This window comes from Mandrillus leucophaeus, unplaced genomic scaffold (assembly GCF_000951045.1).
Source record: "Mandrillus leucophaeus isolate KB7577 unplaced genomic scaffold, Mleu.le_1.0 Scaffold376, whole genome shotgun sequence".
NCBI classification, from domain to species: Eukaryota; Metazoa; Chordata; class Mammalia; order Primates; family Cercopithecidae; genus Mandrillus; species Mandrillus leucophaeus.
The window spans coordinates 2,174,203-2,200,517 of NW_012103987.1; the positions used below are offsets into that span (position 1 = coordinate 2,174,203).

At 37.2% G+C, this 26,315-nt stretch overlaps 1 protein-coding gene across 3 annotated transcripts in view; it reads left to right on the top strand.

The window, feature by feature from the left end:
- A1CF (APOBEC1 complementation factor) overlaps window positions 1–26,315 on the top strand; it is a 77,917-nt gene that overhangs the window by 48,000 nt on the left and 3,602 nt on the right. For 2 of the 3 annotated variants that reach the window (XM_011990282.1, XM_011990283.1), the window contains 6 exons: window positions 1,728–1,966; window positions 9,711–9,875; window positions 15,686–15,783; window positions 20,049–20,322; window positions 22,291–22,496; window positions 25,297–25,433. In XM_011990282.1, the coding sequence (XP_011845672.1) occupies window positions 1,728–1,966; window positions 9,711–9,875; window positions 15,686–15,783; window positions 20,049–20,322; window positions 22,291–22,496; window positions 25,297–25,433 (1,119 nt within the window). The remainder of the gene's footprint in view (window positions 1–1,727; window positions 1,967–9,710; window positions 9,876–15,685; window positions 15,784–20,048; window positions 20,323–22,290; window positions 22,497–25,296; window positions 25,434–26,315) is intronic. The other variant, XM_011990284.1, reaches the window with a different exon arrangement.

Sequence of the window (26,315 nt, forward strand, 5' to 3'; positions counted from 1 at the left end):
GAAGTTTAAAAAAAAAAAAAAAAAAAACTTGGAAGATTATTTTATCAACCTTTCCCTCCCCTTGCGAACCACGCTCCTGGCACAATTCTTACTAGACTGAGATGGAGCTGTCACAGATCTGACACACAGTCCTTGCTTCTTCAGCAAAGCATAGGAGACAGCTGGGATAGTGGCCTAACCCTGGTCAGAAAACCTGCCACACAACCAAGAGCCATTCGCTCCACGGATAGCAGACAAATCGCCCGCCCACGCAGCTGGCTGAGAGCTTGTGTTCACTGCAAATGGGTCATTTCTGCTAAGCATACCTCACCCATTTTTAATAACTTAGTGTTATTACAAAAGTCATACAGCCTAATATGTCACACATGGAAAACATAAAAAAAGCATAAAGTAATAAAAGTTAAAACCATTTCTCTGTAACTCCATTGCCCCAAAATAACCACTATGTTGACATTTTATTGTCTTTCCAGATTTTTCTATACATTTTTAATCAAAATGGTCTTCACATATACTTATTTTATAGCTTTTTAGAGCCAACAGCCTATTGTGAACTGGTTTTTTTAAACCAATAAATATTCTTCTACGTTACTCTTTTTCATGACTACAGAGCATGCAATGGTATGAATGCCTGTCTTTTGTTTATCAGTGATTCTCAACCAGGAGAATACTGTCCACCCAAGGGGGCATTTAGAAAGGTGGGGAGGCATTTTTGAATGATCTGATTGGTCACTATTGGCATGTAGTAGGCAAGAACTAGAGATGATAAACATACTATGGTATGCAATGAGAAAATCTCCAGTTCAAATCCAGTAACATCTCAGTTGAGAGACATTAAACCAGTTCTTTACCGTGAGGTATTTTGCTCATTTCCAATTTGGGGGAGATTTTAAAGAGCAGTAATAAATATCCTTAAACATAAATTCTAGTGCTGATTTTTATTTTCCAGGGACATATTCCCAGAAGATACTTTATTTGGTCAAAGGTTGTGCACACTTAAGACTTTTGATAAATTTTGCTAAATGTTCTCCATAATAGTTTAATCAATGTATACTCTGCCAGTGCAGGTGTATATACCTCAATTTGCTAAGAAGCAACTCTGAACAGTGGAAGAAACAGGAACTAAGATCCCAGAGCTAGGTTTCATTCCTTATATTCTATAACATTTTAAGCAACTCTTTTAATTTCTTGGCATTTCAAGTTCATCTGTAAATGGAAATAACATCTACTCTGCCCATCCCACAGTCTTTTTGTGTGGGCCAGATAAGATCATATGTGAAAATGTGTTCAAGTATAAGAGACTGTTTTTAACAGAGGTCACATCAGAACAGCTTTTCTCTTTGGCTGCAAAAACAAAGGAATGTCAGGTGTTGCAAACTCAAGTGACTGCAGGGCCAGGCAGGTGGCTTCAGTAACCTGGGTTAGGTGTAGGGGCCTCAGTGTTAGAGTTGCTTCAGGGAGTGGCGAGGATTCACAACTCTTGAATCCACATCTAGCCCAAAGAAAGCAGATGCTACTCAGCTTCAAATAGCTTTTTTCTTTGAACATGTAGAGCACATATTGACACATCTAATAGTCTTGCAAAAGAAGCCACAACTCTACAAAAATGGTTTCAACACTATGAATCCAAACATCCCACATCTTCAGGCAACATCTGGCCCAGGGCCATACATTTTCAACCTGAATCCTACAAGGATTCTCATCAATCAAAATCCCTGCTCTTTTTGCAGAAATGGGCGCCTCTTAGGGGTTTGTGCCAGTGTGGACAACTGCCGATTATTTGTTGGGGGCATCCCAAAAACCAAAAAGAGAGAAGAAATCTTATCGGAGATGAAAAAGGTTACTGAAGGTGTTGTCGATGTCATCGTCTACCCAAGCGCTGCAGATAAAACCAAAAACCGAGGCTTTGCCTTTGTGGAGTATGAGAGTCATCGAGTGGCTGCCATGGCAAGGAGGAAACTGCTACCAGGTTAGCAATACCCTCCTCAAAGATGAGATTTCTGTGCTCTATCCTGCCTGCCTCCACAAAGAAAATAAGCATTTTTAATTTTTTTGGCTCTCTATCTTTCATTATGTTGCGTTTTAAATTTTTTTATCCTTCTTCACTATCTCACAGTTGATTCCATTCCCTGAAGTTTTCACAGACTCAGTTTTGAAAAATATTCATTCTGTGCATTGAGGGTAATTTACATGCACTAAAGAAACCCAGAACTTTAAGTGACAGCAATCCTACGATGAATAAAGAGTCTTCTTAAAATTGAGTATATCAATCACAGTTACTTTTGTGTATAGATTTTGTTATCAGGCTTATTAGAATTAGGGTATATTCTCCATGACAACGTAGAAATAAAAACCTCAAGTGATACATTATTCCAATGACAACTAGGTGACATACTTTCATCATGACTCCCTGTTGTCTAATAATTTCTGTCTAATTTGAGAGAAGAGAGATAAAAACTCTCCTTAGAAAGTCACCTTTATTTGTTAGTTATTACAACCACAGGATAGATCCCATTTGGTGAATAACTAGCAAATTCTCTATCCACCCCAGCACTGCCTCGGTCAGATCAACTTAGGAAAGTTGTTTAGGGTTCTTGACTCATTCTACAACATTCACTACAACTTACACAGGTTTTTAAATGAATACTAAAATAAGAAGATTTCAAGAATGACAGACTGGACATATTGGAATGAACTTTTCTCATGAAAATTATGAGAGAGCCACCAGAATTCAAAACAAAACAACCACAACAAAGACGTCTACATTTATGTTGCCTTTGTACACACTCTTCAAAACAAACCAATACTAGATCAGCCCCCTAGATATCTTCAAAACTAGGAGACAGCTTCTAGCTTGGGGAAGATCTTTCAATAATATCTTCATGAAGGCAACTTAAAGTGAAAAACAAAAGGAGACAGTTCCAAAGATTGCTGAATCTTTTACAGAAGTAGATATTTTTAATGTTGAATCTTTCATTCACAACTTCTTCCCTCTTCACTGGCCAGCAGTCAAGTCATCAAAATCACAGGTCCATAGATAGACTGACTAAGACTCCTCATGGGGGCATACTTTTTGGTGACCTGGACATAGTATTTTGCTATCTGCTTCAATTCTTCTTTCTTCTTCAACATCGACAACTCTACCATTGAAAAGTCTTTTGTATCCATCCTGTTCTCAGGCCACCACTGAAGTATAAACACACATATTCTAAACCTTATGTAATTTTTTTCAAGATCTAATTATTCTCCCAGCTCTGCTTTCTCTTCCATGTGCCCCACCCTCCGACTTCTCCATCCTGAACATTACCACCAGATTAATGTTTCCAAAATATCCTATTATCCTTTCAATACCTTCTTGCAAACAGTAGGAATTCAATCTCAGGAATTCAATCTCTATCTATAGGCTAAATGATGTCTGTCACTAACTGGCCAGTTCAAAAATATTCATAACTCCTTGTTGTGTATAAGAACTAAGTATGTGATTTCATTATTTAAGACCTTTTATTCATTTCCTGGTCTTTTATGACCATATTTGCTACCTTCTATTTCCCAATAAAAACTCTTCCTTCTATCAGGACAGACAACGCAATGACCTAGACACTTCCATGCTTATGTCTGTCTCCTTTATTTCTAATGCTATATCCTCTACTAGGAATACCTGCCCCTCCTTCACTTGTGACAGTCACCCCAGTTCAGCCAGTACCTTCTTGAGAAACCTGCCTCCAGTATTCCAGCCCGAATTAGTCACTTTCCTCCCTCAATGTAGGAAGCCATTCATTATCTGTAAAAACAGATATGTGAAATAATTTTGGGTGTGGGGGAGTAGGAGAGTGAAAGAGGGTCCAAAACAGGTGAAAGACAGTTTCCAGGGTCAAGACAATCCAGTAATCCCGGAGAAGCTCAACCTCCTGAAAGCTTCCCCATCTCTTCAAAGAGAATGGCACATTGGCCCACTAAGGAACTTCTTTATGTAAGTCAAGCTGACTAGGCTGGCCAGGGCCTGTCAGATAAGCTTAGAAATTCTCAAGCACAGTCCTAACTTTTCCTTGTGGATTCTCTGTCCAGGATACACCATAGGGTATTCACCATGATCCAATGCAACCTCCTTACCTATGGCCCTTTGAGCCAGTCTCAGGTGGATTTCACTCAGCTGGATTTTAGTCAGCAACTAACTCATCAGCAAACTAACAAGATGAGGCACAGTGGTGAGTAAGCCAGCCAGAGCAAACTCCTTCGCCTCTAATGAGATCTCAGAACAAAACCTATCACCCATTTGGATCATTCTACCAGTTACCCCATTGCAGACTCACCCACGACAAAGGAATTCTGTAATTGCCAACCCTTTGAGAAGCTAGTTTAAAAGAACAAGGAGACTGTTGAGAAAAAATTATAAGTGAAGACAACAAGAAACTTTTTCTTAATTGACCCAGACTTGGAGACAGAGACAATGGTTGTCTAAAGGGATGTAACTGCTCCTCAGCCAGTTACCTCCTCTCTAAACAGTGGCAGTTCCCCCTTGACAAATCTCACCTTTACTGAGCTCTTTAGAGGACAAAGTCGCTGCATCCCACTCAGAAACTAGAAAGGCATTCTAAGAATGCTCTGAAGAAAAGTCCTGGCAGTGATTCTCAACGTCAGGCTGCATCAGCATCACCTGGGAGGCTTGTTATAGCACAGATTGCTAGATCCCACCACCAGAGTTCTTGATTCAGTAGGTCTGGTGTCGGGCCAGGTAATTTGCATTTACAACAACCTCCCAGGATGCTACTGCTCCCAGGACTGCACATTTGAAAACCCATTATTTGAATCAATGATTTTCCATCCTAGGCTGCACATTGGAATTACCTGATGTCTTCAAACAATATTAGTACCCATGTCAGCCTCTAATCAATTGAATCTGCATCACTGGAATATAAAGTTAGGGAACTGGTGTTTTAAGTTTTCCAGATGATTCTATTCTTCAGTCAAATTGTGTGATTCACAGCTAAATCTATTAGCTAATGATACTGGGTATTCATCTTCATGGCATGTAAATAGAAATACCTGGGAATCGCTCAGTCAGTAAATATTTATTAAGCATCTAGAACATATATTGCTCCCTTCTGAATGATATGAGAGATTCTTAAAAAAAAAAAAAAAAAAAAAGGAGAACCTAACCATTGCACTCGAAGAGTGCGTATTCTGAGAAAACTATACACATACAAAAACAGGAAAAATTATTAAAAGGAGAGTGTATTGTTGAATCATCATTTAAAAGTTATTAAGTCTTATCTGCATCATCTTTTCTTGACCTCACAACAATAGTAGGTTGTAGATAAGGAAACTGATGTTAGAAAGGATATGTTTTCTAGCCAGGATCATTGTTCTGACATTTGAACTTGTCTTACTTCAAGTTCATGTTCTCAAATCACTCTGTAACACTCGCTTTCACCAGAGGCCTTCAAAAGGATATTGGTGGAAATCACTGCTTCCTATATTTACTCTCACGTCTGTTCTCTTAGCCTTATGCAGCAGTTCATGGTCCTAGGCTGAGAAGACTAAAGCTAGAGCAGTAGTACTCAACTGTAGCTGCATTTTAGAATTAACTAAGCTACTTGTAAAACTCCTGAGATCCAGCCCACTTATATCAGAATTGGGAAGGGCAGTCCGGAGGTCAGTAATGAGCTGGTAAATCTTTAACAGCCAGCTCCTAGAGAAAAAAACAAAAGCCCTGATTTGTAGCATTTGCCAATTTCAATGGTATTAACACTCCCAATGTGGCTGATTTCAAGTTACCAACGTGGCTTTAACTGGCTCACAAAATTCTGATACTTTCTTTGTCTATTTATCTGTTGATGAACATTTAGGTTGATTCCATACCATGGTAATTGTGAATAATGCTTCCATAAACATGGGAATGCAGGTATCTCTTTAGCATAATGATTTCATTTGGGGAGAATATATACCCAGTATGGTGACTGCGGGATCATATGGTAGCTCTATTTTTATTTTTTTTGAGGAACCTGCATATTATTTTCCATAATGGCTGTACCAACTTACATTCCCATCAACAGTATGCAAGCATTCTCGTTTCTCCAAATCCTTGAAAACATTATCTTTGATCTTTTTCATAATGGCCATTCTACCAGGTGTGAGGTGATAACTCATTTTAGTTTTGATTTATATTTTCCTGATTAGGGATGTTGAGCATTTTTTCATATACCTGTTGGTCATTTATATTTCTTCTTTTGAGATATGTCTATTCAAATCCATTGACCTTTTTTTTTTATTTTTGAGACGGAGTTTCACTCTTATTGCCCAGGCTAGAGTGCAATGGCATGATCTTGGCTCACTGCAACCTCTGCCTCCCAGGTTCAAGTGATTTTCCTGCCTCAGCCTCCTGAGTAGCTGGGATTACAGGCATGCGCCACCACAACTGGCTAATTTTGTGTTTTTAGTAGAGATGGGGTTTCTCCATGTTGGCCAGGCTGGTGTCAAACTCCTGACCTCAGAAGATCCACTGGCCTTGGCCTCCCAAAGTGGTGGGATTACAGGCATGAACCAGCACACCTGGCCTTTTGCTCATTTTTAATTGGGTTATTTGTTTTCCTACTATTGATTGTTTGAGTTATTTATATATTTGGGGTATTAACTCCTTATCGAATGTATGCTTTGTAAATATTTTTTCCCATTCCTTAGGTTATCTCTTTCCTCCATTGATTGTTTCCTTTGCTGTGCAGAAACTTTAGTTTGACGCAATCCCATTCATCTATTTTTGCTTTTGTTGCCTGTGCTTTGGGGGTTATAGCCGAGAAACAATTTTCCAGACCAATGTCAAGAAATTTTCCCTTATTGTTTCTTTCTAGTAGTTTTACTGTTTCAGGTCTTACATTTAAATCTTATTCCATTTTAACTAGGCTTATGTGTATGTTGTAAGATAAGGGTCCCATTTCATTCTTCTGCATATGGATATCCAATTTTCCTTACATCATTTGTTGAAGAGGCTGTTCCTTCCCCATTGTGTGTTCTTGGCATCTTTGCAAAGATCAGTTGACCTTAAGTGTGTGGATTTATTTCTGGACTCTATTTTGTTTCACTGGCTTAAATGTCTGTTTTTATGCCAGTATCATACTGTTTCGATTACTACAGCTTTGTAGTATATTTTGAAATCAAGTAGTGTGATGACCCCAGCTTTGTTCTTTTGGTTCAGATTTCTTTGGCTAAGGTCTTTTGTGGCCCCATACAAATTTTAGAATCGTATTTTCTATTTCTGTGAAAAACATCACTGGATTTTCGATAGAGATTGCATGGAATCTGTAGATTGCTCTAGGTAGTGTGGACCTTTTAACAATAATAATGCCTCCAATCCATGAACATAGGCTATTTTTCCATTTATTTGTTTCTTCTTTAATTTTTTATCAATATTTTATAGTTTTAAGTATACAGATCTTTCATCTTGTTGGTTAAATTTATTTCTAAGTATTTTTGTGGGGGGGATGGTATTATAAATGAGATGTTTTCTTGATTTCTTTTTCAGTTTTCTTGATTTCTTGTTGTTAGTGTATAGAAAGGCTACTTACTTATGTATGTTAGTTTTGTATTTTACAGCTGTACTGAGCTTATTAGTTACAATGGAATATTATTCAGTCTTTACAAAGAAGGAAATTCTGTCATTTGCAACAACATGGGTGAACCTGGAGCACATTATATTAAGTGAAATAAGCCAGGCACAGAGAGACAAATATTGCATAATCTCACTTATATGTGGAATCTAAAAAGTTGAATTCATATAAGCACAGTGTTGAATGGTGGTTACCAGGGCTGGAGGCAGAGGTATGGAGAGATATTGGTCAAATGATACAAAGTTTCCATTAAAATGAATAATTTCTGGAAATCTATTGTATAATATGACTATAGTTAATGTATTTGTATACTCGAAAATTGCTAAGGGAGTAGATCTTAAATGTTATCACCACAAAAAAAAGTATGTGAGGTGATGGATATGTTAATTAACTTCATTTAATCATTTTACAATGTATACATGTATCAAAACATCATGTTGTATACCATAAATAGATGCAATTTTGACTAATCGTAACTTTAAAAAGCGTGGAAGGAGAAATGCAAAAATAATCTATTTTTGCAAGTAGAGAAGAACTGGCTCTAGTACATCATTGGGTGGAATCCAGGTTTCATTATTTTTTAAACCTCACCCAATATGGGGCCAAGGATAAGCTTGGCCAAAACCAGAGCTACCAAAACCAGAGTTACATGGGAGCCTTGGGGATCTTGGGGATCTTGGGATAATACAAACAAAAAAAAGTCTAATGTAAAGCATAAAAGGGGAAGGGAAGAGAGTAATGAAGAAAACTAGCCCCTGGAATGCAATACAGAACAAGACGGTCACAGCTAGGGTAACAAGAGCCAGCTTCTCTAAGGTCGGTTATCTCTTAAGACATGCCTATTCTCCATTTGGGTTTTAGAATGCCAGTGCCGCGGACACTTTTACTGACTGCTTTTCAAGGAATATAAAGATACATTCTTATTGAAAATAATTGCTTCCCATGTGTAGTAATTAAACAAATAAACCCTTACCAATACTGAGTATTCCTGACTTTGTTCTCTTAAGCTTTGTATTGCTTATGGGATAAAGTTTGTTCCCAAACAATGAATAAAAAACAAACTAGATTTCCAATGAAATTTAGAACTTGGGTTGACTCTCACTCCCCTCTCATCACTTCAACAAGATCTGCACTGTGTAGGGGTACAGGAGCAGAGTCACCAAAAAACCAAACCAAAACAACAACAAAAAAGGGGGAGGCGGTTAAGTAGAACAGGTCTGGGAAAGTTATCCTCTCTAAAGCTCCTTTCCCATTCTGTAAAATTGGGAGTCATTCACTTCCCCACAGGGTTACTGTGAGAAGGAACTGAGATAGCACATGAAAAACAGATGGTACAGTACAAGACACTCAATAAAATGTGTTTATAGTAATACAAAAATATATGTAGCCATGGAGAACAACTACCCTTTTCAGAAGAGTTAAATTTTTCATCATAGGCTCTTCCGTTGCTTGTCATCTGTCTTCTTAATTAGGATTTTTAAAAAAATGTCTCCAGATTCCAGATTTATTCATGTTGTGAAAGAGGATTAAGAGGGAACACAGCTGGTCTAAGCCTTGACCAAGTGTGAGGGACAGAAAACAAGCTAAGGATGCCTGAGCCCCACCCACCTTTGCCGAAACACCATTTTTTGAACATCTCAATTGTGGTACTTAGCCTAATTAACAACACAGATTCAAACGGCAGTAAATACTCTTCCTAGTAACCTTCTTAATGTTCTGTGGAGTCAGACTCTATATCTGGGCCCTAAATCCATACTTTTCCTTTCTCCCTTTTGCTATCTTACCTTAAGTGACTACCTTCATCCAATGAGTGTTGTTGTAAGAGCCAAATGTGCCCTCTGCTGCCTCATTTCTGTTCAACCTCAAACCGCATCCTGGTTCCCCTTATAATCAATAGTTATAACAAGTCACTGGTCACACAGAACTCCCTTCTAGTCAGTTACTCCATTTATTTGGAATGTCTCTTAAGATCAATACTCACCAATTTTAATGGTCTTCTTGCTCATTCAAGACCTCAAGGGTCAGGCTAATTTAAAAGACCATCAGTATAAACTGAGACGATGTTGTCCTGATTTGTACATAATTAATCATAATTGTGATCATTTTCAACAGGAAGAATTCAGTTGTGGGGACATCCTATTGCAGTAGACTGGGCAGAGCCAGAAGTAGAAGTTGATGAAGATACAATGTCTTCAGTGAAAATCCTATATGTAAGAAATCTTATGCTGTCTACCTCTGAAGAGATGATTGAAAAGGAATTCAACAATATCAAACCAGGTAGGACATATATACAAGATTAGTTTTTCAAAACATTCTTTAAAAGCACCTATGCTTGCGATGACTTCCCATAACTTTAAGTAGAAATGCTTTTATTTAGCTCATCTCATAATTGCATGCAAACCTCTCAAACTATGTTCCTAACTTTGGATTAGAAAATCAAGCCATATGGTCCAATAATATTTATCAATATTATAATTTTATATTTATCTATGTGATTATTTAATGAATACCTATTTTCTTCACTAAACTATAAATTTCGTGAGTTTTTTTTTCCCCTCTTATTGTTTCCTCCTTCCTCGGACATTTAAGCTCTGGGGTACAACGATTGCTCAATAAATATTTACTGTAATAAACAATGCATGCCATAACTATATGTCTGATGCAGGGTTTCTCAGCCTCACCACTATTGATATTTTGGAACAGATCATTCTTGGCTGTAGAGGTCTGTCCAGTGGATTGTAAGATGTTTAGCAGCATCCCAGGCCCGTCCCTGTTAGATACCAGTAGCAACCTCCAAGATGTAATAATCAAAAATGCCTTCAGACATTGCAAAATATACTCTATGGGTGGGCAAAATTGCCCCAGTTTAGAACCACTGGCCTAACGGAATACACTTGTGACATAAGTAAAAGGTGACAATCCTAGGAACCTCATTTAAATGAAGAGGAAGGGAAAGGAATAAAGGGAAGGTGGAAGGGGATAGTTAGTTGCTACTCATCTTGCCAATATTTTTCAGTATCAATTCTAAGCCACCAGATTGACTTCCCATCTCTTTCTTTTCCATATAGGAGCTACAACACTGAGAGAGGTAGAGCATTTCAAGAAACAATGTGCAAATTACCATTTCCCAAAAACAGTTCAGAACATTAATTCTATAATCTTTTGGTAGATGTTACTGATAAAAGTGCTCCATGGTCAAATAAACTTGTAAACACCAGATTCTGCAAAATTAAATTAATTTCTTCATTATGGAACTTATCAGTCTTTAGCCTTCTGACATGCTTTGAAATTCTCCGAGATACAGAAAGCTTCATTTTTCAAATTTCTGAAGCACGACTGCTCTTTGTTGGCATATCATCTTGTGGGATTACTGTGTCTTTAAACACACTCTGGGCAGCAGTGGCTTAGGGTTATCATAGTAGTAATATCCTTTCATAACTGAGAATGTCCCAGCCTCCTGGCAAATTCTATAGGTTGTTAATAAGCTTAGGCCATGGTACTGTCATGTCAAAGCTACCTGAGAATACTCACTTGCACATACTCAAATTGTCTGTTTCCAACTCTGGGTGATATTTCAGATAGAACAGAATGATAAGCTGATGATTTGCTCTGAAGGATATTCAGTAAGGATGTCACTGCTCCATTTTGAAAGACTCACCAAGGATCTTTCTCCAGCCTCAAGAACTCTGCCTTCCCTGAAATATTAGTGTCATGGTGTGGCTCCACACCAACAGCTGTGAATCCATGACTAAGCTAGAAACTGCAAACGATGGACTACCTTACTGTGTGCCAAGCATTGCAGTGGGCCCTTTCACAGCATGTGTCATTTATTCATCACAACTCTATAATACAGGTTGCTTTATTCATTCCATTACTTTATAGATAAGAAAACCAGGACCCAGAGTAGTTAAGTGGTTTGCCCAGGGTCACACAGCTAGCAGGTGGCAGATCCTGGATTTGAACTCAAATCTGGTAAAGGACATGTTCTTAAAAACTTTAATACTCTCATGCCCAATCTTTATTCCATTCACTTACTCATTCATTCAACTGTCTTTCCTTCAGTAGCTCCTATGTGCGAGGCACTGGGGAAGGAACCAACAAGTATGATGTGTGCGTGGAAAAAGTTTAAGAAATTCCAGAAAAAATACATCTTAGACAGACTACTCTTGGAGTGAAGAGAAGATTTGTGTTTCGAAGTGACATCTAAGCTGAGATCTGAATGTTGATGCAGTTGTAGGCATAGGAACCATAATGTGTGTGTATAAATATTGCCCACTATTCTCCCCTCATTGCATGTTGACTTTCTACCTTCCCAGAGTGAATAATACTTCTTATTTTTATCTAATTAAAACAGCACCCTTTTTTTGCCAAGGGTTAGAATGAGAAACTACTAAAAGGCTGCTTCCTTTCCTAGTCCCTGGTCATTAGCTTTCCCAGTCTGTGTATTGGCATATATTGAAGAGACATGTGTGCCCGAATCCTACTAATTATCATGAAAATAATGAACGTCACATATCTCTCTGTTGCTTGCTCTCTCACTTTCTCTTTCTTCTTGGGACTAAAGTGTGTCCAGAGATTTCAGGTCATAGTCTGCAGCTGGTGGCACAACTCTCAGGGCTATATAATGATGTGTGGCTTGTTCTTCCTGGCCCTCTGCAAAAAAAAATATGAATTGCTGAAGGTGAACAACTAGCAGACATCTGCTGCATTGAGAGGGAAACGTCAGAGCTAACTAGTTTGCTTCATCTTGGAAAGTATGTACTGTGCCAAGGCTATACTTATCTAGAAAAATTTATGGAAAGAAACAGGAAAATGACTCTTTAAAAATTCCATTTAAAGTTTAGGTCCCTCAGAGGAACCTACCTATTACCTCAAAATATTTGACCATGTATCATTTTAACCATGGTGAACTTGAATAATACTATATTGCCACTCAGAGACATAAATGATAATTAGAACAAAAATTGGGATCTGAAGATGGTTTGTTCTTCCCTACTGTAGCCTAAGGGTATCTGCTGAATTTCCCATTATAGTCATTCTACAAAATCTGATCTTCCTACAAGAGTTTAGCAGTATTAGAATCACCTGAAGGGCATGTTAAATCGCTGATTGTATGGCCCATCGTGGGTGGGCTCAAGCATTTCCATTTCTATTAAGTTTCCAGGCAAAGCTGATTCTGCTGGTCTGGGGACCACACTTGGGGAACCATGACCCTCTGATAACCTTCCCTTTGGCGTGCAGGTGTATTTCTCCTCAGGTTTATGTGTTGTGACAAGTTGATAATAAACACAGCAATAATTTTCCAATTCCTTGCATCATGATTTCAGAGGATCTTTTTCTTCTTTGCTAATGGATGATTGGGTAATAATGATCATTCATATTCTGTGGATTCACCCTCTGCCAGATGAGGATCAATTATTAAACAAACTCCTATGCACTAAAGAAGAAACATATTAAAATAAGCCATGTGGTGAATGCTATTGTAGAGAAAACCAACTTTTATGACACAAACTCTAACTTTTTAACTTGTCTGTTTTATAAGACTAAATTTTTAAATATCAAATTTTCCAAAACCAGATGCATCTGGAAATTATCCAACAGTGTAAGATAATTTGAAATATCTGCAAACAGAATTTCAGAAAATCTAAATTCATTATCATCTGAAATGCCACCTAACTGGTGTAGATGACAGAAGTTGGGGTTTGAATTAACTGATAATATTCCCTTATTCCATGTGTATTTATAGAGTAACTCCTGTGTCCAAGGCAGTAGGCAGGAACCAGGTGAAGATGATACCACAAAGTCTCTGAAGCAGGTCCTCGTCTCAGGGAGATAACAGACCAGGGAGTCTAGGTGGAGAATGACATTGAAATATGAACTGAGCAAAGACTGGAAAGGTGAAGGTCATCATTGGCCAATGTCTTTCTTCTCAATTACAAAAACGAGTCATGGGATTGAGTCATGATCATCACCCCGTGTGACACTGAAAGGAGTGAAGAGACCATATTGGATATTCAGTTAATTATATGTCCCATGCTTCATGGTCTCAGAGAGCTTTATTTATCCTTAGCCTGGCCAGATGATTTTGCTCTGTATAACCATTGCCATAAGAAGTCAAGGGTCGAATGTTGAAGGGAGTGTAAAGAGAAGTATCACAATGTCTTTAAATTGTCCTTATGTTACAGGTTCACTATTATTCCAAAGGAAGATAATTCTTAGTCATTGAACCATGTGAGGGAGTAAAAACTCTAATTACCTTTGTTACCTTGAATCTAAGAGGATAATGAAACTTTGATAGGGACAGAAAGGACTTCCCCCTCTTCTTTTCCCTGGAATAATGTCTCATCCTATGTTGTCTCCCTAGACTCTCAAGGTACACCCAAGTGAGTGTAGGGTAAAAGAAGATAATTGGCATGCTAAACTAACAGTGGTTAAACAAATTTCCACCTTACCTTCACTCTAAGCAAAAGGTCTATTTTTAAAATTGAGTAAGCAACAACATTTTAAAAATACAACATCCAACTATCTCGGTACAACTATCTTTTTCATTTTTATATGTTGCTATCATGTTCAGCAGTTCCTTTACATAAAAATAGATGGTTTGTTTGGGTTTTCTACACAAATAACATAAATAAATTTTGCAAATATTTGTAAAATGCCAAATATATCAATTACAAAATGAAAATCCCCTTCATTCTTCCCAACTTTTCTGCCCATTCCTGAAGTAACCCCTGTTAAGAGTTTGGTCTCTATCTTTTCAGTTTGCTTTCTGTATAAGTGTATTTAAATTTTGTGCATATATATACAGTTTTGGATTATTAAAAACACAAATGCTATAATGTTGTACTTGCTATTTTATAACTTTTTAAAACTTAACAGTAGATCTTGGGCCAGGCATAGTGGCTCATGCCTGTAATCCCAATACTTTGGGAGGCCGAGGTGGGCAGATTACCTGAGGTCTGGAGTTCGAGACCAGCCTGATCAACATGGTGAAACTCCTTCTCTACTAAAAATACAAAATTAGCCAGGCACATGGTGGCACATGCCTGTAATCCCAGCTACTCAGGAGACTGAGGCAGAAGAATCGCTTGAACCAGGGAGGCGGAGGTTGCAGTGAGCTGAGATCGCGCCATTGCACTCTAGCCTGGGCAACAAGAGCAAAACTCTGTCTGAAAAAAATATATATATAGGTCTTTAATCTTTGCATGTAATCACATACAGGTCTATTTTCTGTATAGACTCCTTGGTGTTGGTATAAATGTAGCAGATTTAATCACTCATGAAAATAGACATTAAATTGTTTTATTTTTGCTCTTTCAACAGTAGTGTAATTGATATTCTTATGCATGATTCTTGTACATGTGTGTGAGTGTTTCTGTATGAGACATTCCTCAAAGTAGAATAGTAGATATTTACATTGTTTCCAGTCTTTAGCTATCATGACAGCAAGGCAGGCAACTTATCTTGGTTCCCAGATGTTCTTGTGGAAACAACTTTCTTTTTCTTCTTTTTGCTTTTCTATTTAAAGATTAATGGATAAGGATATAGGGAATACAATTGTAGTTCCTCTCTGTGTGGACTCTAAATCTCAGTTACCTTATCAGAACTGTAGTTACCTAATATTTAAGTTTTAAAAAGTAAATTAAAGTTAATTACATAAGACAAAAGAGATAAAGACATTTTGCTGGGATGAAAAGCATAAAACTTAAAAAAGTAATCACCTAAATATACGTTTGTAAAATGATCAGTAATTGAGTTCAACTCAACAAATATTTTGCCATGCAAAAGGTACTATCTTTTACATTACATAAGATGCAAAGGAAGGTGGAATTCCTATGCTTAGAGACCTTATAATCTAGGAAGTGGAAAACACAAATCCATAACAAATTATAATAAGTCAGAATATAAATTTTATTTTTAAAACTGCCAAAAAAACATCTTCAGTTGAATGTTCTTGATGAGATCCTTTCTTAAATATGAGATATCCATGAAAAAATGCAATACTCTTTGCAGCTAGGTGCTAAAATATATCACTTTCAGGGCTCTCTTAAGTTTGTTAATGGGGCAACTTTCACTCTATTTTACAGGTGCTGTGGAGAGGGTGAAGAAAATTCGAGACTATGCTTTTGTGCACTTCAGTAACCGAGAAGATGCAGTTGAGGCTATGAAAGCTTTAAATGGCAAGGTAAGGTAGAACAAAGAAAAAAATATGCAGATTCCATCCAAGTTTGGTGCGGACATTACATTCAAAAGCACAGTCCTGCGAGTCTGTCTCACTCCAGCCTTCTCTGACATGGCTGCCTCAGTCCATTTAAGATGTACTAAAGAGAAATGATGGAAAATACAATGGAAATTGGAGATGTACCTAATATATCCAACTTTAGCTCTATTTTTTTTCTAATTTGGACAAGGCACTGAAACTCAATTTCCATGGAAAGAGGAGATTGAAGTAGATTATTTCAAGGTGTTTTTCACAATTCCAGTTTTCTCTCATTACTTCAAAGAGATTATCATCATTTTATTGCAGTATTTTAGAAGCTGATGAATTAAAAACATGTCAAGATAGCTGTTATTCTGCCTTCATAGTTTGATCTTCCACTGGGAAAGCTTAGAGTCTCTCACCTTGCCAAGAGTCGGGGCTGGGGAAGCTTCTATATCCTCACTACTGAGTTGTATACAGAAACCAATATAATATTTATGTATCAAGCCAATAAACATTTAAAACCTTCTGTAGACCACTTATCATGCTAGGATACAGAAAGAATCAAAGATGTTTGACAAACAGTTAAAAGTTGGTTGGAGGAATAAGACAACTACACAAACATGTGCAAAGTACAGTCAAGTAAATATCATAAAAAGAGATCAACGTGGTGAGCAAGTTCAAAGGAAGAAGTGGGCCATAAAGAATAAAACATCTTCATGGATATGAGAAGATAATATTTAAAAGAAGCCATGAAAATTGGGTATAATTTCAAAAATCAAAATATGGAAAGACAGGCAGTCTTAGACAGAGGCACAGAATTTGAGAAGAGAAAGACAAGATTGGAGAACAGGAAAATGTGGAGTAACTTGGTTGGAACATAATGCACATGGGACTGTTTTACCTATTGGATCTGGCATCAGCCAGGGTCCCAAAAGAAAACAAATAGCAAAGGAATTAATTACAAAAGTGTGAGTTGGGACTAGGGAAATCAAAAAAAGAGTGTCAGAATTTGGGGCTCACAGCATTCTGGAGTCAAAGGTACAAGGGGCTGGAGAATTAATAGAAATCCTGAAAGGGGAGAGAATTGTGTAGAGCAGATCTCTTTGCAATAAGTAGCTGGGTGCAGTGGCTCACACCTGTAATCTCAGCACTTTGGGAGGCTGAGGTGGAAGGTTTGCTTGAGCCCAGGACTCCGAGACCAGCCTGGACAAGATGGCAAGACCTCATCTCCACAAAAAGTTAGCCAAGCATGGTGGCATGGACTACTACAGTAGTCCCAGCTACTCCAGAGGCTGAGGTGGGAGGATCTCTTGATCTCAGAAGGCTGAGACTGCAGTGATCTATGATTGTGCCATTGCATTGCAACCTGGACAACAGAGTGAAACCCCATCATTAAGGAAAAAAAGAAAAGAGAACAGAAAGAAGTAGTGATTTTGGTCAAAGGACACAGTCAGCCCAAGGTGACCTTTCAAAGAGGGCAGAATAAATGCCCCAAATTCACTGTTGTCTCTTTCTCCAACCTCCTACCAGCATTCCGCATTGGTTAAATCCAATCACAATCTAGAAGGCTAAAGAGGATCCCATGTAGAATAGTCTCCCAGAGCAGAGAGCAGACCGGAGCTAGTAGGTGGTGAATTCCATAGGGAGTGGATCCAGATGGCAAAGGGAGGATCTCTTAGCCTAGGCCCTTCAGACACTGTGGAGCCTCTTGCATATTAGCTCCTCAGGGGCCCGCTCAAACTCAAAAATATTTGAGTGCTGGAGGGTGGGGTGGAGAATGTATTCACTCTGAAATACAAAAAAGACAACTGCAAAGCAAAAACTAATGCATAGTTAAATACATGTCTATAAAGAAAAGCATTATTTCATCTTCATTGATTATCACATTTAATGTCATAAAAGTGTTATTACTTGGAAAACAATCTATAAGTTCGATTTTCTCTATATGGAAACATTCCTGAGTATACACGATGATTGCTGGAAAGGAACAGCCATCACAAATTAAATGCCAATAATTACATTGGAATAATTACAATGGAAACATATTCAAATTATTCCCAATTTTTGCAGCTAGATATTTTTATAGTAATATTTACACATATTATTTAGTTAAATATATATTTAATATTACACTTGACTATAATACGGTATGGAAAAATCTAGAGTAAGTTTTCCTAGGAACTATGGTTTTTGAGCATATATATAGAAATTTATATTTAATTTATTAGATGAGGTGAGATCTTGAATTTTTTTGTGCAGTAATTATCACATTTACAATTTAGGAAAATTAGCCTAGTAAGAATTGCCTTTTTAATACAGGTGAGAGAAACATGTCATAGAAACTAGTTATAAAGCTATTATAGTCACCCAAATGGGACAAAATAAGGTCTTGAACTTAGGTAGGAATGGAATGCAGGAGACAACTATGTACAGAACAGTAGGGGTAAATTCAAAGGACCCAGGAACTGATTGGAGATAGGGGTGAAAAAGAAGGAGAAGTCATTATAAGCTTCAAATATGGGAGGTTGTTATGAAATTCAGGAAGGGAAGCCTATTCAGAGAGAAAAATAATGAATTGAGCTTCAGAATGATTATTCATTTATTCCAAGTCTGTGAAGTGAAAGAAATTTTACTAAGCTTGGGTTATACTGATTAATAAGATGTTGTCCTAGCTCTTGAAATATCTAAACTAAATAACTAAAATACAATATTGAGTTTAAAATGCTTTTGGATGGGACAGAGGAAGGCAGAACAAAATGTATTACAAGAAATCTGAATTTGCAGCAAAGAATCATTCCATGCAAAATGTATCTTGATATGGAAGTACCTATAAGCAGAGACCTATTTGAGTCTCTCATCTTCCTCAAGACCAGACTGAAGATATAAATAATCTTATACCCAAGGTCCTCCCCTATTTTCAGTATGCCAGTTCTATTTTTTCTAATTACATCAACATCAATATAAGATTGTTGAATATCATCTGGATTCTATCAGAGTATTCCATCTAACTTATTTGACACTGGCTCCTGCTACTAAAAAGTAAGGTAAATACATAATACTGGAGACAAACTGACCCACAGGCTGAACAAAATGGTCAGGATGACCATGAAGCACAAGCTTTGTCCAGCAGACTTCGATAATCCAGGAACCACTGAGGCACTGTTGAAATCAGAGGGTAAGAGTGCACACTCAGCTGCTGTGAATGTGAATTTCTGTAGAAACACTTTAAATAAAAGTCTTCTGTATATAAAACAGAGGATCATCACATTCTTATTCAAAAAAAAAAAGCCACAAATGCTTTGTGACAATACTTTGTTCCTTTGATAATAAATACATCAATCTATCAAGAACTTGTTGAGACCCATGTTTGTTTCTTGTGTAGGTAAGCAATACATAGAAGTTAGTAGCACGTGTAGATCTACATACATTCATTATCTTCGACATCTGGAGCTGTTCACACTCTCAAAATTTGTGTCAATAATTTTTGAGGACAAGTTTTAAGCGGTGCATGATCTGAGAACCTCAATACTACTCTCACTCCCAACTACTCCTGACCACTGTCATCCCTGTTTATTAGTTCCCAACTGTTCAGCAGATCAAAAGGTGGCTTCACAAGGAAGAACCTGTGGCAGGCAATGCAACAGCCTCCCAGATTCCTCTTCCTTTGGTAGAGCCACAGTATGCCTCTCTTCTCCTGTGAAAATTTACTTGTGCGGCTGATCTAAGGAGCAAGGCAGTTAGTAGGCTATCAGCTGGAAGGGCCTGATTTGGCTGCCCATGCTAAATGCTAATAATTGATAAGATTTTGTTATTGGTTTCCTTTCACCTTCATCTTACTGTGCTAGGTAATGGAGATTTTATACCATCCATAACAAAACTAAATTTTATTGTAGTTATATAATTATATAGATATGTAATTTAAAACACATATATGACCTAATAAAAATATTACATAAGTTTCTGTCTCAGTGACTGTAACCAGATTATAAATTTATAATGAATATGTCAGTGGACACCGGCCAATATGTCACTGTCAAACCTGTTGGCATCTTATGCATCTTACCAACAAAATGGCTCAGAAAAAACTCAACTGGCATACAAACACAAACCTATAAAATGACAAGATACAATCAATAAACCTACAGCAAGTAGTCTAACACTTAGAAGGAATCATGTTATTAGGGCTCAGCCACACTTGGTTATCTTCGTATCATCTCATGTTGATTTTTCTTTGCTCTCTACAACAGGTGCTGGACGGTTCCCCCATTGAAGTCACCCTAGCAAAACCAGTGGACAAGGACAGTTATGTTAGGTACACCCGAGGCACAGGTGGAAGGGGCACCATGCTGCAAGGAGAGTACACCTACTCTTTGGGCCAAGTTTATGATCCCACCACAACCTACCTTGGAGCTCCTGTCTTCTATGCCCCTCAGGCTTATGCAGCAATTCCCAGTCTTCATTTCCCAGCCACCAAAGGACACCTCAGCAACAGAGCCATTATCCGAGCCCCTTCTATTAGAGGTAACTCCAGTCAGATCTTGCTTTAGAGTAATCCTAAAATTTCAAATGACTCAAATTGCAGTAGCCTTAGATACATTGGAAGGGTCCACTGGGAGAAAAGCACTGAAAATTTTTTTTTATTAAAAAAATCAAGTATTATATCAATAGTTTTCCTTTGATAGGAGTCTTTTTTCACATTACAACTGGTTATTGAAAAAACGTGGTCAGAACATTGTGCAAATGAGCCTAGTGCACAGATTCAAACTTTACATGGGTCCATAAAATTTGCACAAACTAAAACCTAGTTCTATAACTGTTAGCTTCTTTTGTATCACTTGTCCACCATTGTGCAGTCATCTGTGGTTCATTACAACACTTCTGGAATAGACCAGTATAGTCCAGTGGAAACCAATTACCTCAAATAGCAAAACCCTTTCAAGGCATGTGTGTATTTGATGGTGACTCAGTTGCATTGTCTTAATATACAAATCACAAATTATTATAAATATAATCTAACAGACACATGAGAGGTTCTCATCTGATGTCCTCCAAGAAATATGTGTTATACTTTCTTAAAGGCCAAATTATTAAGGAAATTACTATATTTCTTTAGTACATGAAGAACTAAATAAACACCAAATAGAAAAAACCCTCAATCAGGCTGCTAATAAAACAATAAACATTTCACATTTGAATCCTGTAAGAATTCTAAATGTTTGAGTAGTTTTCCAAGCTCCATTTCTTCAAGGAAGCTAGAAGATAAAGAAAGCCTTTATTTTATTTCCAAGAAACTAGCTTGTCCCTGCCTTTTTGGCTCCTTCAGATTAGTTTTTCTAGGATATGGCTAACGCCAACTGAATTCCAGTTCTGTCCTCTAAATACGACATGAATCTGGGCAATTCGATAAATAAACTGTGTATTTAAGTCTATTCTTGGGTTTGACATAGAAGCAAAGAGGCACATCTAGATTACTGTGGAAACAATTATCTTACTATGTTTTACTATTTTTCAGTATAATTGAATTGATCATCCTAGGAGCTCTAGTCTTCAACGGCCTTAAAAGTTTCATACTCATAATTACTTGCCCCAAAATTTTAATGTAAATTAAGTAATCAGGATTTCCTTTAGGATAACTTGTCTATGTGACAATAAATTATATCATTGTAACATTATGCATTTATAATGAAAAATCACATCATTAACCAATCCATACATTAAATACAAATTGTCAACCAGTTATGATGTAGAAAAAAACAAACTCCACTATAACGGAAAAAAATGCCTATCTTATAACAAGAAAGGAATCAATGAATGATATTCATGGATGAAGGGTAATCAATTTAATTTTGTATCTCTATGCCATCAACATAAAATCAAAGTAGCAACATGGCAAAACAAAAATCAAAAGGAATCTATGCATGAAACTCAATGGAAACTTAAGCCTCACATTGACCGAACATCAGAGAGAGGATGGTGAACCTAAAAGCATGCTTTCTAAATGCTTGTTTTCCAATAAGTCACTGGAGGTGGGATAATTAGAGAAGCCAGAATTTATTTCTAATATGCTGATCAGTGACAGTCTCTATGTAAGACTGATTTCAAAACAAGTGGTCGCATTATGTTGGAATGTTGTAATAAATACATTCCCAGTCTTTATTAGTCTATATTAGAAAATATCAAGAAAAGGTAACCTAAAGACAAAAATTGCAAAATTTCTCTCCCAACATTTTTAAGTTGCTTATGTACTTATCAACAGTATTGTACTTATCAATGGCATCGCTATCTTCTGAAGGTAGTTTTTCAAAAAAGAGAAAGACACCTATGTTAAACCTTACCTTATGTTGAGTTTCATTACATTAGAATCCTAGAGTTTCCCACCCATCTTCAGGGCAATAATCAACGTGAATTGGGCTAACTTTTCCATTACAGTAAGATTCAGGGTGATTTTCTGGTGGTTTGATTCAGTTTAATGCCTTCTTACATTCCTAGAAATTTACATGAATGTACCTGTAGGGGCTGCGGGAGTGAGAGGACTGGGCGGCCGTGGCTATTTGGCATACACAGGCCTGGGTCGAGGATACCAGGCCAAAGGAGACAAAAGAGAAGACAAACTCTATGATATTTTACCTGGGATGGAGCTCACGCCAATGAATCCTGTCTCGTTAAAACCCCAAGGAATTAAACTCGCTCCCCAGGTAGGTAATGTTATTCCAGAAATAGTTTCTTTAAGTTGTGCCAATGAGCATCATTCACTTTTACCAAATGATTTGACTTGATCCCTACTCAAGCTATGGGTTTTTTTTTTTCTTTTAATATATAAAGCATTCAATCAATGTCACACCCTTTGAGGGAATGCTGGGCATCAGGTGCCGTTATTCTATTATAGGTCCTTTCTCTTTTTAAAAAAATCTTAAAGCTTAACACCTTGAACAATATTCCACTGAAATGCAAAGAATCTGAAAGCTATTAAGAATTATCAACCCATACCCTAAATGAAAATAAAATGAGGCAAAGACCCCATCTCAGAATAAATGCCTATTGTATGTCAGCCAGGTTGGTTGGCAAATGAAGGGCATTATGGCAGAGCCCTGAATAGACCATTTAGGACATCTTTTCTTGGAAATACTGTATCTAAGAGAAAACTCCACCATGATATCTAGGTGAATTATGAACTATGAGATGTCGTCAGTCATACCAAATTAACTCTTCCTCCATAGTTATATTGCGGCAGTGGCATTACAGAGAGGGGTTTCTTTTGTGTTCATTTAAGAGTTCTAAGTTTCCATACTTCAACATTAACCTGTGTTTTTTATTACTGGAAAATTAAAAGTTATACAAGTTTCAATACGGAAACTGACTCCCAGGGTTAAAAATAAAACAAAACAGGGTCTATGCTCACCCTGAGACTGTTCCCTGTGGGAGTGTGATAGGTGCTGATCTCTCTGAAATATATTTTGGCTGAATAATCAGTTACAGTTTGTGTGTCTTAAAGGAAACTTCCCTATTCCCGTGACAAAGGTAGGCTTATAGCCCCACATTTATGGAAGTAGCCCTTATAATTTCAATCCAGAAGAAAACTTGGTTTTCTAAAAGCTCATCTTGGGTAATTTTTCAGTGGGATTTCTGACTTTCTTTTATGCACAAATTAGCTTATCTAAGGTTTCTGCTAGCCCCACCCAGGGAATTAAAAAAAAAGAAAGCCTACCAGAGTGCTAAACAGCAATCATTTGTTTGTTCACAAAAGATTTAGTAAACTTCTCTTATGCACCATGTAGTGCACTAGGTGCTGGAGATGCAGAAGTGAATATAAAAAAATCCTTACCACCAAAAATTAGATGGCAATCCGGTGGGAAAAAAACTGACACATAAACATATAACCATAATGAAATCTGGAAGTGATATGATGAAGTTTGTTCAGAAAATATAAAAGCCAGTCACCCAGTTTCTCTTGGGTTAAAACCCAAAACCAAGAACCTGATTAAAGTACTGGAATCCTTAGAAATCTTTTACGAAAATAAAAAATAATAGTCACAAAGTCTGTATAATAGTAGTTCTGATAGCTGTGATAGTATGAAAAGAGATCTCTTCGTTTCACGTCAAACTCAAGTTAGAAATTCATCATGTCTTATATTAATATGTCAGTAATAATCTCTATCAATTAATGAAAGTGTCTCTGTCCCCAGAAAAATAACTGGGGACAGCCAGTGTACCCGCTGCACTCTGCTATTGGACAAGACCAAAGACAACTATTCTTATACAAAAGACAAATTAATAATATTGTTCTCTGACCTTCTACAACTATGGCTTAGAAATGAACACCATGCCACCACCAACCAATATAGATGGGGCCTAAACAACCCCAAAGTAGAGTTATGAACTTCCAGCCAGAAGCAGAGACAAATACTGCCCTGCAAAGTCAGCAGTGAGAGCTGGTGTTCCTTCCACCCGGGTTTGCTCACCTGGCATAAACAGGCAGGCGTCATATCTACCAGCAAAAGCTCCATTATTATTGCCCAAGAACTGCAGAGAATGCTCTGAGGATGACAAGGGATCCTACACAACAAGAGTATTAAAAGGAAAATGTCAATAGAGAAAATAGGAACAATCTACAAATTAATAAACTGGAAAATATCATGCTATTGCAGCTGGGTTAGTTAGCATAAATGAGGTAAGAAACCCCAGAGACACATCCTGAGGCACTGTTCTGTCTTCCAGAGTTATTTTCTCAGCCTTATGCCCTGCTTTCCACAGTCTACTGAATCTGCTGACTAACGAGAGCGTCAGGACCTCTGGACAACCAAAAATGGCTTCAGAATAAAGAAACTATGAATCTTTAGAAAATATTCAGTTTGGAGTAATTACAGAAGAAAACAACGTGCAGGAGGATGCTAAAAAGCATATTGTCATTAAGCAAAAGAAAAAAAAAAGCCAGAAATAGTGTCTTACCAAACAAATAAAAACATTACAACTGTCAACACCCGTCTAGGAATGCTCAGTAAATACCAATCCATTAAACTTTTTAATTCTATTTTTATGAAATTGTGAGATTAAAACCCTATGGCAAATGACATGAAATAAAAATATATTCTTAGGTTATCATCTCTAAATGATTATAAACACAGAGACTGAGGGTAATAATGAGTAAATCTATACAAATCTATGCACACAGTGTTGGAGCAACAGTTTTTACAAAAACAAATATTCCAAACAAATCATAAAATTAAGCTTTTGGTAAAAAGTTACAGCTAATGGACTAAACTAAAAATATATTACAGTAAATGGTGTGAAAGTGATTTTATGAACTAATAGACCTAACATTTTAAATGGAGTTCAAATAGAGTTCATCTTAAATTTTATGAGTCATTAAACCATGTGGCATTTTATATCTTCTGATATTAGCTTGAACTCTGAAAATTAGAGTTTAAAAATCTGAAAACTTGGGATATAATGTGAATGTGTCATTTGAGGGGAAAATAACTTTTTTTATTCTTGTAGATATTAGAAGAGATTTGCCAGAAAAATAACTGGGGACAGCCAGTGTACCAGCTGCACTCTGCCATTGGACAAGACCAAAGACAACTATTCTTATACAAAATAACCATTCCTGCCCTAGCCAGCCAGAATCCTGCAATGTGCGTAACTTCTCCAAATTCCTTACCATTTTAGAGCAGGATGCGCTTGTAAATTAAATGCACTTAATCACCATCTAAACAAGATACTGAGGCCTACTACCTACTCATTTGTCATTAAATGTAAGCATTGAGATGTATAGTTGGGATGTGCCAGCCATGAAGCTGGCATATAAAGGCCCCCAAATTTCATACACACAATGAAGGTTGTGTAGTATCACCAACCATTGGAAAACAGTCAGTAGTGTAAAATGTAATAGAAACAAAAACTATAGCCCATTCTTGGCTGGGCGTGGTGGCTCATGCCTATAATCCCAGCACTTTGGGAGGCTGAGGCAGGTAGATCACTTGAGGTCAGGAGTTTGAGACCAGCCTGGCCAACATGGTGAAACCCCATCTCTACTAAAAATACAAAAATTAGCCGGGTGTGGTGGCAGGCGCCTGTAGTCGTAGTTATTAGGGAGGCTGAGACAGGATAATCACTTGAACCTGGGAGGTGGAGGTTGCTGAGATCATGCCACTGCACTCCAACCTGGGCAATAGAGTGAGACTCCATTTCAAACAAACAAAGCTATAGCCCATTATTTCATCTGTGCAATGTTTAAGTTGAAGCATATGAAATTACCATTTTTATACATAATAAGACAATGGCCCATCATTTAATTTGGGACCAAATATATGACCTCTCTGTTAGCGGATATCACCTCCTGAATTTTACCATGAGCCTGCACTTCTATATCTTTTAGAAACAATTTGTTTCACTTGTGCTTTAGAAAAGGCATGTAGTGAATTATTTGTATGTCCCAGGAATGTCATAAACCACTGATGTTCTAGATCAATTTGTAAATATTCCTACATGCAACCTATATTTAGAAACTTTAATAG